At 35.1% G+C, this 12,733-nt stretch overlaps 1 protein-coding gene across 2 annotated transcripts; it reads left to right on the plus strand.

Annotated features, from left to right (window-relative positions):
- The first annotated feature begins 4,110 nt into the window (after positions 1-4,110).
- On the plus strand, positions 4,111-10,469 carry LOC121234519 (ADP-ribosylation factor GTPase-activating protein AGD5). 2 transcript variants are annotated; one of them, XM_041130474.1, is made up of 11 exons: positions 4,111-4,449; positions 5,754-5,812; positions 6,007-6,097; positions 6,202-6,256; positions 6,399-6,489; positions 6,633-6,858; positions 7,978-8,200; positions 8,342-8,520; positions 8,786-8,989; positions 9,128-9,186; positions 10,098-10,469. In XM_041130474.1, the coding sequence occupies exons 1-11, from the start codon at positions 4,399-4,401 to the stop codon at positions 10,255-10,257; spliced, it is 1,398 nt and encodes a 465-aa protein (XP_040986408.1). In that variant the 5' UTR covers positions 4,111-4,398; the 3' UTR covers positions 10,258-10,469. The 2 variants fall into 2 exon arrangements, with proteins under 2 accessions (XP_040986408.1, XP_040986409.1); XM_041130475.1 differs by lacking the exons at positions 4,111-4,449; positions 5,754-5,812 and having other exon boundaries at positions 6,186-6,256.
- Positions 10,470-12,733: the final 2,264 nt, after the last annotated feature.

A 12,733-nucleotide genomic window follows, 5' to 3' on the forward strand; every position in this document is an offset into this window, starting at 1 on the left:
ATTTTATTTTTTTTAATATATCCCTATAAGCCTATAGCACTCCGTTTGCTTTTTGAAGCTTATATATCTCCCGTGTTTAATAATATTCGTGCGTCCATGATGCCACCAAAACGTCAAGATTGTCTCTCCCCAATTTGTTCCCATATTAATATATATTGCTTGTAGAACAATTTAAACCATTAATTGCGTGTGATTTGGGAAGGAATATCAACTTGTAGAGCATTGCTTGCACACGAATAAATGGAGAGTTGGAGGTTATCGTTGAGCGACAATAACTTCCATCCCATGTCTCGCAAGAAGTCATTGCAAAAGTCAGTGGGAAAAAAATTCCTTGTTTAAAAGTAAATAGGTTTTCAGTAAGTGTTATAATCATAAAAATATATTACAAAAGTAAATTTACAAATTGACGTAAATTCATATGATACATTATATATAATTTATAATAAAAATAATTTTACAACGTAACGTATCATATTAAATCACGTCAATTTATATGTAAAATATTTCTCTTTTAAGAATTCGATCATGTATGAAAATTCAATTTCGAAACATAACTATGTGAGAGGATGAAATCTTGTATCGGGCCAAGAGATCGTTGACATTGGATTAAAAAACCGATTTATTGGAATAATGCTATGAAACAATGATGTAACCTGATAACAAACGTATGACATTTTATATTTCTGTCTCTGTTTATTATAAAAGCAAGCGGTAAAGAGAATGCATAATTGCATGATGAAGACATGTCAGCAGCATTGGTGTAGCAGTGGGGCTTTATTGCTGGGATGTTCTGTTCTGCTTTTCCCTTCCGTTTTTTATTTGTTAATCTTACTCTTGGGACATGGGAATTAAACAAAAAAATTCTTTTTCCTCTGAGCCTTTCTTTGATTTGCTAGGCAGGCCAAAAAGAAACGAACAAGGTGATCCGGCCACGTGGATCTCTTTCACATGGGCAGCCCCACATGACTTTTTTTCCATCCCACTTTGTTGTTAAGTGGGTGGATAGATTCCCACTAATTTTCCAATCTGTTATTTGAGTCCATCCATAAATTAACGATGAAAAATATTTGTAATCGTAAAATTATGCAAAAAAAAAAGAGAGACTCACATAAAAAAAAATTATTTTTTTAATAGTAAATTTTACTCTTTTTTAAAATAATTACATGACGATTGCACACTTCACGATTGTATATAAAATTACTTTAAATTAACAAAGACATGACCTATTTTTTAGTTCCCTCACCATAACTCAAATATTAATATTATATGCAGTCAAGGAACACACAAGTATAATGCAATCGTTTTAAAAAGGAATATGATCTATTATTAAAAATTTATTATTTTTTTATATGAAACTCGTATTTATTTATTTTTTTTAAAATAATTGTACGAACGCGCAAATATCATTTATCTAACTCAAAAGGTTGCTGTGTTTCCTGCAAATAGTTCTTACATTTTTTTTATGCTCCCAAACCCGGAGATAAGGAGTCAGTGGTCGTGTTTAGGATTGGGATGCAGTTTCTTGTGTGATAATTAGCTCTGGTGGTTGATGCATATTTAGAATTTCTACATCCTTTCTGGCATGAGTTTTTGACTATGTATCTATAGAGTCTTACCAGCTATTCTTCATGTTTTTATGAATCACCAAACAAAAATGTTTTCAGCATTAACAGTAAAAATATTTGGAGATTTTCCAAACTACCTCGACCTACATAATAAAATTTAAAATCATCATGTATAGAAAGAGGGTATAAAATAACGTGATTTAATTAATAAAAAATTATTTATGAGCTTATTTATTAACACGTTAAACATATTATTGAATATTGATGTCAAGTTTTATCATATGAGAAAAGTTGAGGAACGGTCCGACTGTTAAGTAAGGAATAATATCTCTTCATTCACAGCGCGACACGTAGATGATTTATTGTATTTATTTTACATCTACATGGAGCCGATTATTGAATCCATTACACCTTCTTCCTCACTCATATTTCATATGCTGCCCCTTCTACTTCTTCCCGAGGAACCCCAACGGGCTCAAGATCTCAACACAGCCATCCTGCACGACGCTCAATCCAAACGGTGGCGGAGCTCGACCTAGACGGTGGCGGTGACCCAGACAATCCATAGGATGGGCTGAGGCCGAGAGGGAGTGCAAGAGAGAGAAAGAGAGGAACCCGCTTACTTGACTCACCTTGCTCATGGCAGATTCTCTGGAACGAAGGAACCCGGTTCCATCTTTTACAACTTTTGGAGAAACCAAGTAAAAATTCTCAAGAACACAAAAGCCCTCAAGAGAAAACAAAAAATAACTTAAATCGCAACTCATCCTCTCCTTCCCCTTTGCAAGAGACACAGCCCCTCCCTTTTGCAGCCCCTTCAAATCGCGATGGAACCCCTTCGAAAACCCATCCCTTCACAGCTCGCAGCTCATTCCCTGTCTCCTTCGAAAACCCCTTCACAAGTGAAAGCCCCTTCCAACTCGCAGTTCGTAGGCCGTTCCCCTTTGCACCCCTGCTCCGTGAAAGCATGATATTCATCATATTTTTATTTGTCATTTTCTCATTATTTCTTTCCATGAAAACATGATGCAACGTCTAGGTCAATAAAATGGAAAGAAAAAATTTCCCCTAAAAAATCCAAAATAATTCAGAACAAAGCACTTGACTTGATTGGTTTGTATTGCTATTGATAAAAGTTGTTCGATTTTATCCCTCCTTTTCTCCGCTCGTGTTCTTGCTCTCTCAAGGTTTTATTATTTTTCTCGATCTTTCACTACCTCCTAATTGCATTATCCTAGTTACTTGCATTCCCATTTTTTTCCTTCCTCGATTCGGGCATAAATCGAACTTGGATTTTACAGTGTGAATGCCTATTTGTTTTTGAAATTCATGCCAGCTTTGTGGTGTTACAATTGAGTAGCGAAATCAGGGTTAAAAATTGGTGATGAAGCAGTGATGAGGTGTTTGGCAGAGAAATAGGGCTAAGCTTAGTGTGAACGCAGTTCTCCTATCAGGTGAAGTCTTTTTGTGATTCTGTGTAGTGAGATCTAAAGGGTTTATTGTGTTTTTGTCTACGTGTCACCATGTGAATAGAGGGTTGCTTTTCTCATCTTAATAGCCGGATCATTCCGCAGCAAAACTCATATCATATTACTAAGTGTGAGATCAAATGATTAAGTCCCGTTTGGATACAATAAGTGTTTAATCTTATATTATCTCATCATTAATTTTTTTTAAATTTCTATATAAAATATAATAAACAATTCAAATTTTTTCGAATCTCAAAATAATAATAATATTAAAAAAATAATATCATAACAATATTTTATTTAACTTTTAATTTTTATTTTAACTCATATCATTTTAACTCGCTGTCCAAATAACACTTACATTTAAAGGCAGGCATGGATGAAGATGAACATCCTCATTCTCAACAAACTATACGTCGGTGGAGTGAAAAATGATTAATATTGACTACACCAAGAATATCATAGAAACCTTAAAAAGTTCCTATTACGGCGGCTCCGACTAGTCACTATTATCTTCTAGTGAAAATCATAGTAATTATATGATCAATCGTAATAGATAGTGAATTGAGATGATATGAGATGAGTTGAGATGATAATTAAAAATTAAATAAAATATTATTAGAATATTATTTTTTAATATTATTATTATTTTATAATTTAAAAAAATTGAATTATTCATTATATTTTGTGTGTGAATTTATAAAAATTGTAATTATGAAGTGAGATAAGATAAGTTGAGATTAAAACCGAGCCTAAACAGTAGCACCATAGATTACAAAAATGAGAGAGGATGTATATTAACGCCAAAAAACTCCATTAATTGGATGAAAGTGCTAACATATAGACGCGTTTGAAAAATTATTATGTCAAAAACATAACTGTACATTTTTTGGATTAATAAAATATAACCTATTAAGTAACAAAGATAATTAAATAACACTTGTTCTCTTGGGATTGGACAATCCCACCCATCCACACGTGCCAGATAGCACAGGACAGACTCCAGCTCCACATCTGCGGTGAAGCCAGATAAAACACGCAGAGAGAGGAGGAGAGACTAGAGAAAAAAGAAAAGAAAAAAAAAGAAAGAAAAGGGGGTTATCATAAAAGCCTGTCAAAGAGCAGCCTCTGCCTTCTGCCGTGGATCTCCTTCTCCCTTTCTCTCCATTTTTCGTATCGCATAATTATTAGAGAGGGCGAGTTAAGAGAGAGAGAGAGAGAGAGAGAGAGAGAGAGAGAGAGGGGGGTGAAAGTGCGCGGAAAGACCAATTTGACCTTCGGTCTTCGTCTTCGTGACTTCGTCCTCTCTCTCACGCTGCTGATTTGTTATCTCGTTAATTCGTTTCTTTGTTTGTAAGGACACCATGAACGAGAAGGCCAATGTTTCCAAAGAGCTCAACGTCAAGCACAGAAAGGTCCTGATTCTTCTTCCTTTAATTGTTTTATCAATCTAGAATCCTTTAATTTATGAAATGTTAAGAGTTGCCACGCCTTTTTTCAATAAAAAATTGCCTCCAATTAGTCATCTTCATTATGCGATTTGATTGGTTTATGAGAAATCGAAGAGAGAGAAAGGATAAGTTGGGAACTTTGTAGTTTTTTTTGGGTTTGATTAGGCGTTATAAGATTCGGGAACATTTCGATCTGTGTGATCTGGACCAAAAATGTCTTTGGTGAAATTGGTCCGTTGATCCGTTGATCAGTGCTAAGTGTTCCTATAATTGATTATGCACTGCGATGATCTCTCTCTCTCACTCTCTCTCTCCTTTTTGTGATTTTGTTTATTGGAGTTCGCGTGGAATTTGATTAGGGTTATTTATGTTGTTGATGTTCGACCTTTGCTTTTTTGGACAAGTAATGTTGGACACATATAATCTGGTTTAATTAGTTTTTAATCTCCTCCGACATATACATCTGCTCCTATCTTACTCGCTGTGATGAGATGTATTTATGACTCATTTTTCCCATATATGCAAACCTTTTCAGTAGAACGCTATGCACCATAAAGTTGAGTGTTTTTTCAGGTCGGGTATTTCCTTTGATTGTTGTGCACTTAAAAACATATTTGCAACTATAGAGTTATCCACTATGTATTTTAAAATTTGTGGGAAGGAGACCCTTTATAGAGGGTAGACATAGGTTTTGTGTTTCAAACTTGTCTATCATACAGTAAATATGACCTGTCACCACATCAAATATGGTTCTTTTGGTTGGCTCCCATACAGAGTAGAGGAGAAAAGAATGCATTTCGCATGACAATGGGATTATATATCAAATGCGGTTGCTTCAAACCATCTCTTCTTATATGAGATGCGTATATGTTAATATTGAAACTAAAATGAGATCATTGTCTTGAGTTTTGGAATTATGAATATTCAAGAGGTATTATTCAATTTGCTTTGATGCTCTTTTGTGTGCCTTTTTTAGCTTGGTCTATCGAATGGTGTTGCTTCAAACCCTCTCTTCTTATATGATATGCGTATATGTTAATATTGAAACTAAAACTGAGATCACTGTCTTGAGTTTTGGAATATGAACCATTACCATTTTTAGCTTGGTCTTTGACTTAATGCAATGGGTTACACTGGACTTAATATGCCAACACTTTGTGTCGTTGGTCTTTCTCATTGTTTATGATTTTGTATATATGCTAATTTTTGCTTCATTATCTCCCACCTAAAATATATACAAATCTTATCTCCTACTTTAAATAATGCAGATACTGGAAGGACTTCTTAAATTGCCAGAGAATAGGGAATGTGCTGACTGCAAGTCTAAGTATGTTCTCTGACAAGTTCAAAAGAGATGATCTGGATATTATAGTAGTTTCATTATTATGTAGATATTGTTCAGTGATAGAGTTTCAAGTTCATTTGATAGATTTTATCCAGCAATAGGGAATTTTCCTTGGTTATTTCATACATAATATTTCACTTTTACAAGCTCCTTATAACGACTTTATTGCTATGCAGAGGTCCAAGATGGGCTAGCGTGAATTTAGGCATCTTTATATGCATGCAATGTTCTGGGATCCATAGAAGCCTTGGGGTACACATATCAAAGGTTATTCTTTTCATCTTGCATGTCATTTAATATGTATCCGCATTCAAATTTACAGAAGATATTAAGTGGCTGATTTTGACTTTTGAAGATGACTTTGGTTGCAGGTACGGTCTGCTACCCTAGACACTTGGCTTCCGGAGCAGGTTGCCTTTATTCAATGTAAGCTTATCTATTACCTCAAGGCCTTGAATTTCTCCTGACCGATGCTTTTTTTATAAATAATTTATCCTGACTCATGTAATGTTGAACTTAACATTTATAAACCGCGTAAGAATTTTTTTGGTTTTTTTGGTTTATATAGCAATGGGAAATGAGAAGGCAAATAGTTACTGGGAAGCAGATCTACCCCCAAATTATGATAGAGTTGGAATTGAGAACTTTATTCGTGCAAAGTATGTGTAAGAGTTAAATCTAGGAACTAGTATCTTTCTTTATATCATTTTAGTTCATTGATATACTTTATTATGTGCATCTGGTTACATTCATAAGATTTATTTGTCCATCCTAATCATAATTATAATTTTTATTCTTCTAGGTATGAAGAGAAGAGATGGATTTCTAGGGATGGAAAGCCAAAATCACCGACTAGAGGGCAGGAAGACAAGGCTTCCATGCATTGGCAGGGACCTGGGGAAAGAAGTGGGAAGGACCATATTTCTAGTTCCGAAAATACATTTGAGGAAAGGAAGAATGCACGGCCACATAGTTCTAGTCCTGCTACAAGGATTACCGTTCCTGTTCCACCTAAAGGACCTGAGAAGGTATTTTTATTTGTTTTACCTAGTTGATAACCATTCATATATTGTGTCCTTGATTGCAAAGTATAAAGCTGTTATGAAAAGGTGGAGAATAGAACATGTTGACTTCTAAGGTATTTCAGCTGGAACTGTCAATCTATTTGCAAAGCCAGGAGAATGTCCTTAATCATTGCCCGGAAACAACTCAGTGGTCAAAGGGTGGGTTTGGGATGCACTGTACACCAAGAGGATGCCCCTTTTTTTAAAGCTACTAGGCCCCAGGAAACAGGTCAAAAAACTATGCGGCATTCTCTTGGTATTGCTACAGAGACTTACTTGAAAATAAAAAGCTACTAGGCCCAAAGAAACACCTCAGTAGTCAAAGGACGGGTTTGGGATGAACTGCAAACTGAGATATCCTGGATTCTGTTAGGAGTTCCTCTTGATGACCGAAGACAATGGTTTTGGGAAGTAGGGTTGTGTATTCGGGGTTTGCTCCTCGAGTGGATTTGAAGGGCATTACCTTGGTGAGGTTCCATGTTGTTAAATAATAATAAAAGTAAAAATACTGTCCACAGAAGTAAATGGCCTTTGTTGGGAGCTCTCAGAACCAAGCCATCTATTTATTTCTGTAGCATAGCAATGGGTTAGGATAAGATGGGGGAATGTGTTAATCACTGTGGTTATCTCTATAAAGCATAGATATGAAGGTGTGCCTGAAAGTGTTCAAGTTCATCCCTGGAAATTGTGATTTCTATATATATTATGAGCCTATGGTGTTTTGAGCTCTAGTGGGTTCCATCTTTGGTCTGAGGACTGGGTATGGGTTGCAGCGCCATAATATTCATGACATGGAAAAGAAAATTAAGGAATCAAATACCAATGCAGTGTTAGCAATGAAGTGCAGTGATCATGGTCAAGTCTAGGCGGTCTCAATTGATGCATTGTGTAATCTCCTAGGTTATAAACTTATAATGGTTAGGACTGGTTGACCTACATCGTTCCAGATTTGCCTCAATCTTTTCCAAATGATAATTCTTTTCCTTTTTCTTTTTGAGCATTCTGTGTATTTTCAAAATGTATATTAGATTCTTTATACATGAAATTAGATTCTTTATGCATGAAATATATACATCTGAGCGGGTTACTCCGATGCCAAAGCCCCAGCATGCTGAGAAAATAGAACCGCCACCAGCAGTGCCCCAAGATGAAGCAACAAAACAGCCTTTGGATGCCGCTTCTGCTGTCTCTCCACCAAAAGTTGACTATGCAACTGACCTTTTCAACATGTTATCCTTGGATGCTCCAAGTGAAAATGGCTCAGGGGCAGCTTTGCCTGATGATAATGCTTGGGCAGGTTTCCAGTGTATGTGTCTAGTGACCATCTCTTTTCACTTATTGGATCATCAAAGCCGTACATCTAATTTTGTATTCTTTATGATGACATGTTTTGTGCAATTGCTTTGAGGTTAAGAGTTATAGTTGTAATGTTGTATTATTGTTACAGCTGCTGGAGAAGCTTCAACAGCTGAGAAAACTGGTCCGACAAAACCTCTTGAAATTAGTCCCCAGTCAACTTCTGGAATTGAGGATCTTTTTAAAGATTCACCTTCAGTAATGCCTGCTCCAGTTTCAAAGAAACCCCAGAAAGATTTAAAAAATGATATTATGAGCCTTTTTGAGAAGGTATATGCTTCACCATCATTTATAAGATTGTTAAGAATTGTTTATAACAAAACTTTGCTAGCCTGATTATAAAAGACTTTTCTATTTGCCTTTTGGAGTTCCAGTATAAAAGTTTTCTCATTCAGTTCCAATATAAAATCGACTGACCCTGATAAAGTTTGAAAAACCAACTTTTGTATATGATTTGGTTGGAGAACTATATTTTCGCTATTAACACGTATTGCTTGAAAATAAACAATTTATGTTTTCCTGGTTTGAATTGCAGTCAAGCATGGTGTCTCCATTTTCTGCACATCAACAACAACTTATGATGCTAGCTCAGCAACAGTCCCTTCTCATGGCTGCTGCAGTTAAGTCTGCCGGTGGGGACTCAAAAGTTCTTGCGGCTATACAACAACCTGCATCCAATGGCAGTATCAATTTGCCCACTCAAAGTTGGGGAAATACTGGTCACCAGATGCCTGGAATGGTAATGCCACATGAACTGAAAACATTCATGCAGGGATAGTCCGTATTATGGCTTACTTAAATGCGTACTTTTTCTTAATTTTATTTTAACTTTTATCTATGAAGTTTCTCATTTGGTCATCTTTCTGCCTGAGTTTAGACGAGGAACATGTGGCCAGCATATCAAGTGGGGAGCTCTGTTCCATATCCAACACCTAGGCAAGTCATGAATTTTTCTTTAGGTCAAATTTTCATATCTAAAAGGGTTTTGGGAACTTGAAAATAGAAAACAAGACCTGCTTGATAGAATTATAATCCATTTTACGTTATAGCTGTCGACTGAATATTGAGCTATAATTTTGTGTGTGTAATTGTGTTGAATGGTAGATGCCCAGTTTGTGTTTGTTTAGCTGCCATGTCTTAGGCATTTTAGATGTCATGGTTACTTGCACGATTGATTCTTAACCCTGCAAATGGCTAGCAGGAAGTTCTCAAGTTGAGAGGTTTGCTCTACTTGGTACCCTTTTTGTTGACAAGTTTCAGTAAGTATATAGTTTTAGTGTTCTTTTACCTCCTTTTGAGGCTAGCCTATGAGCAAGCCCATAATTGAACTCAAAACTCCTAGGGTATCTTTTTATTGCCACACATGCTACCTAGGAATACCGAACATATTTATTTTTTCTTGCAAAGACTGCATATAAATTATAGTAATGATTTCAATTGAAGTACAGTTGAATTTCATGCCGGAAAATATGTTGAGAATTGCTTTTTCTTTCAAAAGGTGTTTGTTATAAAAGCTAGTTTGAACTTCTAAAGAGAGTGTTGTTACTTTAAGTTTTAGTTGTTACACTTTATTCATTAATTTATTACTATTTTAGGTTCTATCTTTTCGCCTATGGGGTTTCTTTACTCTTTCAATATTTGATATCTGTTTCTCCGTTTGTTTTGTTCATTTTGTGGTTTGCACTAGTCATCTGTCAGGAGGTGAAAGTGAATGTGCACTTTGCCTGTAGGTTACTCTGTTGCCATTGTTTTGATTACAAATCTCTCGCACGCACAATAAGGTCCCCCATTATTTTGCCAGACTATATGATTTCGTATTGATAACTGCTGCCCTTTATTGCTTGCAGCTTGTATCATATGGGGCAAGCCACCCCAGTTAATGGTGTTTCCGCCGCTCCAGTGAGTAAGCCTCAATCCACATCAGCAGTATCATCTGTGCCTCCAACTCAATCAGGGAAGGAGTATGATTTCTCCTCCTTAACGCAAGGGATGTTTTCAAAACCGTGAGTTGTCTTTCGGATGACAATGCTTGCTTTGCCATACCATACAAAAATAGATGAATTACAGGAAAAATAGCCCTTGGACTTTTTCTTACCTGTACTCTGAAGGTTGTAAGCCATTTGTAGAGGGAGTTCAGTTTTTTTCCTTCATATCTGAGTGATTGCTTCATTTGTATCAGTAGGTGTATCTGAAGTAATAAAATGAGTTTAGATTGATTATGAATTATCCATTTTTTTCCCTTTAATCTACATCTACTGATGGACTTCCGGAGTAACTTTTTAACAAGTCCTGGAATGATTGGCAGCCCAAGGAAAATGATTATTCGAAATTCATAAATTTATAGCAATTTTTATATTTGATCTTTGTCATAGTGTCGATTTCTGCTGGATTTTGTGCATCTGGGTGAGTGGCCTTTGTCCCAAGTCATGAGTTCATCATTGGTTTCTGTTGCTTTGTATCTTTGACTCGTGAGAAGTTAATTCATGGGTATTTGTTAAATGTAGGGCAACCAACCCATTAAACCCCATACCTAACACGTATCCAAGCTGTAAATGAAGTGTAATATTTTTCTTTCGAGTAATGCTATATACTATACTCTCATTTTATTTTGATTATATTAAGTAGTATGTGGCGCATTCATTACTATTAGATAATAAAGAATGATGCAATAAATGATTATTTAATGGTGATAAATGTGTCACATCTGAGATGAAGTAAAATGCTAGTATGATGTATAGAATTTTCTTTTTCTTAATATTGATTGCATTCTGTATAGAATTTTTCTTTTCTTAAATATTGATTGCATTCTGCATTTATTTGGCCTAACGCGTTTTAACCATATTCATAATAACTAATGTATCTTCAAGCCTAAAGAAGAATTTTCCTTCCGGTAGGCGGCCACCATAGTCCACGTGTCCAGGTTCCCTGCCAATTGAATCTGAGCTTCGGCTTGTTCGTTGGTTTACTCTGGATTGAAGTTAGGCACAAAATATTGGAGCTGGACTTTGGAAGAGAACAAAAAACAAATCGAGGTGCAAGTGAATGACCCAGAGTTTGCAACTTGTGGCAGGCTTTGACTAGCAACTGGTAGGAAGATGTAACTGCTTATGTGTCACCAATCCCTCCATTAGGCGGTTCTATCTGATCGTACGCTAAAACTATGTTTGGACTGTCTTATGATTAATTGTACCTAACGCTTGCCTAAATAACATTGCTGTCATTGTAAAATAAATAAAACCAATGAAAAACCACCACGACTTTACCTTCAACATATACTTGCCTAGGGGAGTGGTCGGGTTCTAAAGTCAAATTTGGTGAGTAAAGTGGACCCAATAAACCCTCTATTTTTCAGACAATTTCTGAATATATTTATAATTTAAATATAAAGCATCACATTAAATCATATTTAGTTATAGATTTTTTATAATATATATATATATTTTTTTGTAAATCTAATACTTCTGATTATTGGCTCTTGGAGGAATAAAAATGACATTTTTTTTAAGAATTTAAAATATAGTTGCGATTATGAGCTTTACTACATATTATTCTCACACATTATATTTTTTTTTTTTTTTTAAGAATTTAAATTTATTTTATTCTTCTTAAACTTATTGAATTATTCTACTCATCATTCATATACCACACATTTAGTAAGAGAAAAATATATATAGTGTGTGGTGTGTGAAGATGATGAATAAATTTTTTCTATGATTATAAGATAATGGCTGATCTTTCCGTGAGCAACTCATTTAAATTTATTTTGATCTTCATATAATATTTGCAAATGGTGTGATGCAATCTCCTTGCGTCGAGGATGTCATCGCTGCACATTTAGAAGGGGACTACTTTTTTTGTTTTTTTGATAAAGAAGGGGACTGCTGAAACATAGCACCTCTAGTGCTTTCTATTAATTTTCTAAAAACTTGGAAAATTTATTTTACAGTATGAATTTATCATAGTTTTCCTAAGTTTTTAGGAATTAAACTGTCTAACTTCTATTATTATAAGCTAATAAATAAGGATAATTTAGACTCTATATTAAGATTTGATTGTTCAAATCGATGAAAGTACATATAGATACAAATTTTCCTAATTTTGAAAGTTCCAAGATAATGGTTGGTGGAAAAGGTCTCAGTAACATAGTTGAAAGGGTCATTTCGTATGGTAACCATTAGTCGGCTTTCTCAATTTTCAAGGCCCACAATAATTGTGCCGAAATTATAATGAAAGCAAACAAAATCGGAAACAATCTATGAAATGGAATTTTTGGTCTATTCCGTCTTCTATTTGATATTTGTTAATGGCCTCTCGTTTTCATCTCTCACTCTCAATTCATCTTCAACTCAATTAATTCGGCAAACAAATATAACAGCCTATGACTTTCAACGTTGCACAATCTCTCAACCTTCCATATGTATGACTTGGGTGAAGCAGGATTCACTTTGACGGTATTGAAAAAAAAAAAAAACGAGTTAAAAGG

This window comes from Juglans microcarpa x Juglans regia, chromosome 6D (genome assembly GCF_004785595.1).
Source record: "Juglans microcarpa x Juglans regia isolate MS1-56 chromosome 6D, Jm3101_v1.0, whole genome shotgun sequence".
NCBI classification, from domain to species: Eukaryota; Viridiplantae; Streptophyta; class Magnoliopsida; order Fagales; family Juglandaceae; genus Juglans; species Juglans microcarpa x Juglans regia.

What these genes read in the sequence shown, in the direction of transcription:
- LOC121234519 (XM_041130474.1), top strand. Translation starts at nt 4,399, where the DNA reads ATGAACGAGAAGGCCAATGTTTCCAAAGAGCTCAACGTCAAGCACAGA. An exon ending in TCAACGTCAAGCACAGAAAG is followed by an intron (nt 4,450 to 5,753) that starts GTCCTGATTCTT and finishes TAAATAATGCAG; the next exon opens with ATACTGGAAGGACTTCTTAA. An exon ending in TTGGGGTACACATATCAAAG is followed by an intron (nt 6,098 to 6,201) that starts GTTATTCTTTTC and finishes CTTTGGTTGCAG; the next exon opens with GTACGGTCTGCTACCCTAGA.